Here is a 2800-nt window from a genome sequence, read left to right on the forward strand (position 1 = left end):
TCTGGGGGTGTATCTTCATTCTGCCTCCTTTCCTCCCCCGCCCCTCCCTCCGTCTGCTTTGCTCATGCGCCCTGTACCCCACGCTTGCACCCGCCATCCGCGGCTTTTCCCGGCCCCTTCTCTGTCTTCCCACCGCCCCCGGTCTTTCCAGCCCTCGGTGTCACGGTGTTGTTGGTCTTTTTCCCCGCGCCTCAGGCCTCCTCGGCGCCGATTGTCCGCGTTCCCTCCGGCCCTTTTGTGGGGACACCAAGATGATGGCTGTATTGCGGGGGTGTCACCGGAGTCGGCGACTTGAGCGTCGCAACGGTGGCCGTCGTGGGCTTCTGGTTGAAGCCCTGGCCCTGGCCCTGGCCCTGGCCATGTCAGCTTGGCACCCGGCACACACCCAATCGCCCACCGGCGGGCGTAATGGCGACAGGCCGACACAGCGGAAATGGAACCATTCACCATAGGGACAGGGCCCAAGCCGAGCGGGCCGGTCGCAAGCGATCATGGTCCCGACCGACGGGCGCCGGCATGTACAGTACAAGGTGTCATCATCCGAGGAGGATTCCTCATCATCCATGGAGGATCCCTCATCATCCATGGAGGATCCCTCATCATCCGAGGAGGATCCCTCAGCACCCGAGGAGGATTCCCCATCATCCTCGCCGCTCTCGGAGGAGGTGTCTGTGATGTTGATGCTGCTGTCGCTGCCGAAGCTGGGGCGGCGCGCGGCGGCCCGGGTCAGGCGCTGGGATTCCGGCAAAGGAGGGCTGTCGGGCGCGGCCGTCGATCGCAGGAGACGCTTGGGTCGGCCGCCTGGCGTGTCGTGCGCCGGAGCCCGCGGCGAGGATGCCGGTGGCGGGGTGAGTGACAGCCGTCTTTTCGAGGACACCGGCGATGCCGGTGATGCCGGCAGTGGTGGCGACGGCGAGACGCCCAGCAAAGGGCCGAGCCGCCGGGAGTGCCGGCGGTCAAGCGGCGCATCCGACACTCCAGGCGCCCTGGCGCCGGGCCAAAGAACACCAGTGGCCGAGCTCTCTTCGGGATCGGCACTGCTGCCGTGTGGACTGACCTCTGGCCGGTGGCGGATGCGGATGTGCAGCCCAGGCGGCAAGGGCGAGGAAGTCGGCGACCGGGTCACCTGCGTCGGACTGGCGGTCATCGCCGGCAATGAGGAGAGCCCCGCCGACACGCGCGGCGGGGCATGGGCAGGCGGCGACCGATCGGCCCAGGGTGAAAGCGAGGTAGAAAGTACGATGGGAAGAGCTGCCTGAGGAGGGAGGGCAGGGGCGGCGTCAGCCCCATTCCACATGGCCGCCGTCATGAAGGGCTCGCTGCCGGCCGGGGACGACGGCGCTGGCGACGCCGGACGCTCGAGGTCGATCTGGAGAGTCGGCAGCCAAGGGAGGCGAGAGGGTGCCGGCCGTCGGGCTGCCTGGCGGAGCTTGGCTTGAAGCTGCTCCGGCCGGCTGACGAAGGAGGCGCCCGGTGCCGGAAGGTCGTCCCACACGATGGCCGCCTTGACCAAGCCCAGCCGGGCGAGCGACTGGTCTAGGGCCTGGAGCGTTGTCTTCGGACTGGCGGGGCTGGCGACAGGGACGAGTCCAGCACTTGCAGGGAGGCTGGCCGCGGCGGCTATTTCAGCCCTCCGAGCCAAGCCCGCGACATTCTCCAGCACAGCGCACTTGGTTCGTCCCCGGGCCGCGCCATGATGATGGTGTGAATCTAAGGCAGGGGCGAGGGGAAGTACATGGATCAGACATGGGTGCGCATACACCGACGCAAAGATGGATGGGCACAAAGGCACACGGACACACGGACACACAGACACACGGACACACGGACACACAGACACACAGACACACACATGTGATGAAAGACAAAGCCAGGCCGGGTAAAATGCACACGCACGCGAGGAACGGGAGCCGGGGCCCGGGCCATGAATCGACTGCACGAAGTCCGAGTACACCCGCAACGCACGGGCCTCCGCGTGCAGGGAGCACTGAGCCGCGGTATCTAGCACCTCGATGTAGGCGTCAATCTGCCAGTGGCATGGTCAGCTTGCAGTGGTCGCGCGTCGCCCCACGCGCGCGTGGGGGAGAGCCGAGGCGGAGAAAGGCAAGGGAAAAGGCCCCGGCCAAAGGGAGCCGGGCGCCGAGCAAAGGCCCACACGATGAAGGCGCACCAGGTGCAGAAGGTCCGCCAGGCAGAGGGCCTGCTCCGAAGTGGGCGCCGGGCTGCCAGCTGGGGCGTCGGCCCAGGAGGCTGCCAGCTCCATGAGCAGATCGGCTGTCCGGTGGATCGAGTGACCGGCCTCGCCCAGCCGGCACAATACCCAGGTACGCATTTCCGGGGCCAGCATCAAGGCCAGCCGCTCAACCTGCGTGGCGATCATAAAGGGCACCTCCACAAGGGCTGGTGCACCGGCAGGAGCATCGACCCATGCGCGAGAGGAGCAAGGCATCGGTCAGGCAATTGCACGGGACAGCCCGCCAGACGGTGCTACAAAGAAGGGAAAGCACTCGAAGGAGGAGGGGGAGAGAAAACCGGACGCACTTTCCCGTAACACAGTGCCAGCCGGTGCAGCCACCAACAGTGCGGCATCTTCAGCATCCAAGGGTATCGAGGTATGTGGGGCATCGTCACCAACCTGGTCGGCCTCAGGGCTTGGCTCGGCCTTTGGAGTGGCTTCCCCTCGCCCATCAACGCGCGAGGGAACAATCCGCCGGCGATGGGTCGCCATCCTGGTGCATCCGGCCGGGCGTGGACACGCGGACAAGGGGGGAGGGGCAAGGTATGTGCACTCGTGGGGGGG

The 2800-nt window shown here is 66.7% G+C and overlaps 2 protein-coding genes across 2 annotated transcripts in view; one reads left to right on the top strand and one right to left on the bottom strand.

Moving 5' to 3' along the window:
- The window catches only part of H696_00834 (STE/STE11/CDC15 protein kinase), a gene marked incomplete at both ends in the record, with an annotated part of 4934 nt that extends 4679 nt beyond the window's left edge, over nucleotides 1-255 (top strand). The window contains one exon of the mRNA XM_009494720.1: nucleotides 152-255. Coding sequence (XP_009492995.1) covers nucleotides 152-255 — 104 coding nt within the window. The remainder of the gene's footprint in view (nucleotides 1-151) is intronic.
- Nucleotides 247-2799, bottom strand: H696_00835 (hypothetical protein). Its single transcript, XM_009494721.1, has 4 exons — nucleotides 2542-2799; nucleotides 2171-2400; nucleotides 1897-2026; nucleotides 247-1710 (listed from the first exon to the last, which is right to left on the bottom strand). The coding sequence occupies exons 1-4, from the start codon at nucleotides 2726-2728 to the stop codon at nucleotides 275-277; spliced, it is 1983 nt and encodes a 660-aa protein (XP_009492996.1). The 5' UTR covers nucleotides 2729-2799; the 3' UTR covers nucleotides 247-274.
- Nucleotide 2800: the final 1 nt, after the last annotated feature.

This window comes from Fonticula alba, assembly GCF_000388065.1.
Source record: "Fonticula alba strain ATCC 38817 unplaced genomic scaffold supercont2.1, whole genome shotgun sequence".
NCBI lineage: Eukaryota > Rotosphaerida > Fonticulaceae > Fonticula > Fonticula alba.

Coding starts and splice junctions, on each gene's coding strand:
- H696_00835 (XM_009494721.1), bottom strand. CDS start 2,728: ATGGCGACCCATCGCCGGCGGATTGTTCCCTCGCGCGTTGATGGGCGA. Junction 2,401..2,541: donor TGGCACTGTGTTACGGGAAA/GTGCGTCCGGTT, acceptor CCGGTGCACCAG/CCCTTGTGGAGGTGCCCTTT. Junction 1,711..1,896: donor CCCCGGCTCCCGTTCCTCGC/GTGCGTGTGCAT, acceptor CCCCTGCCTTAG/ATTCACACCATCATCATGGC.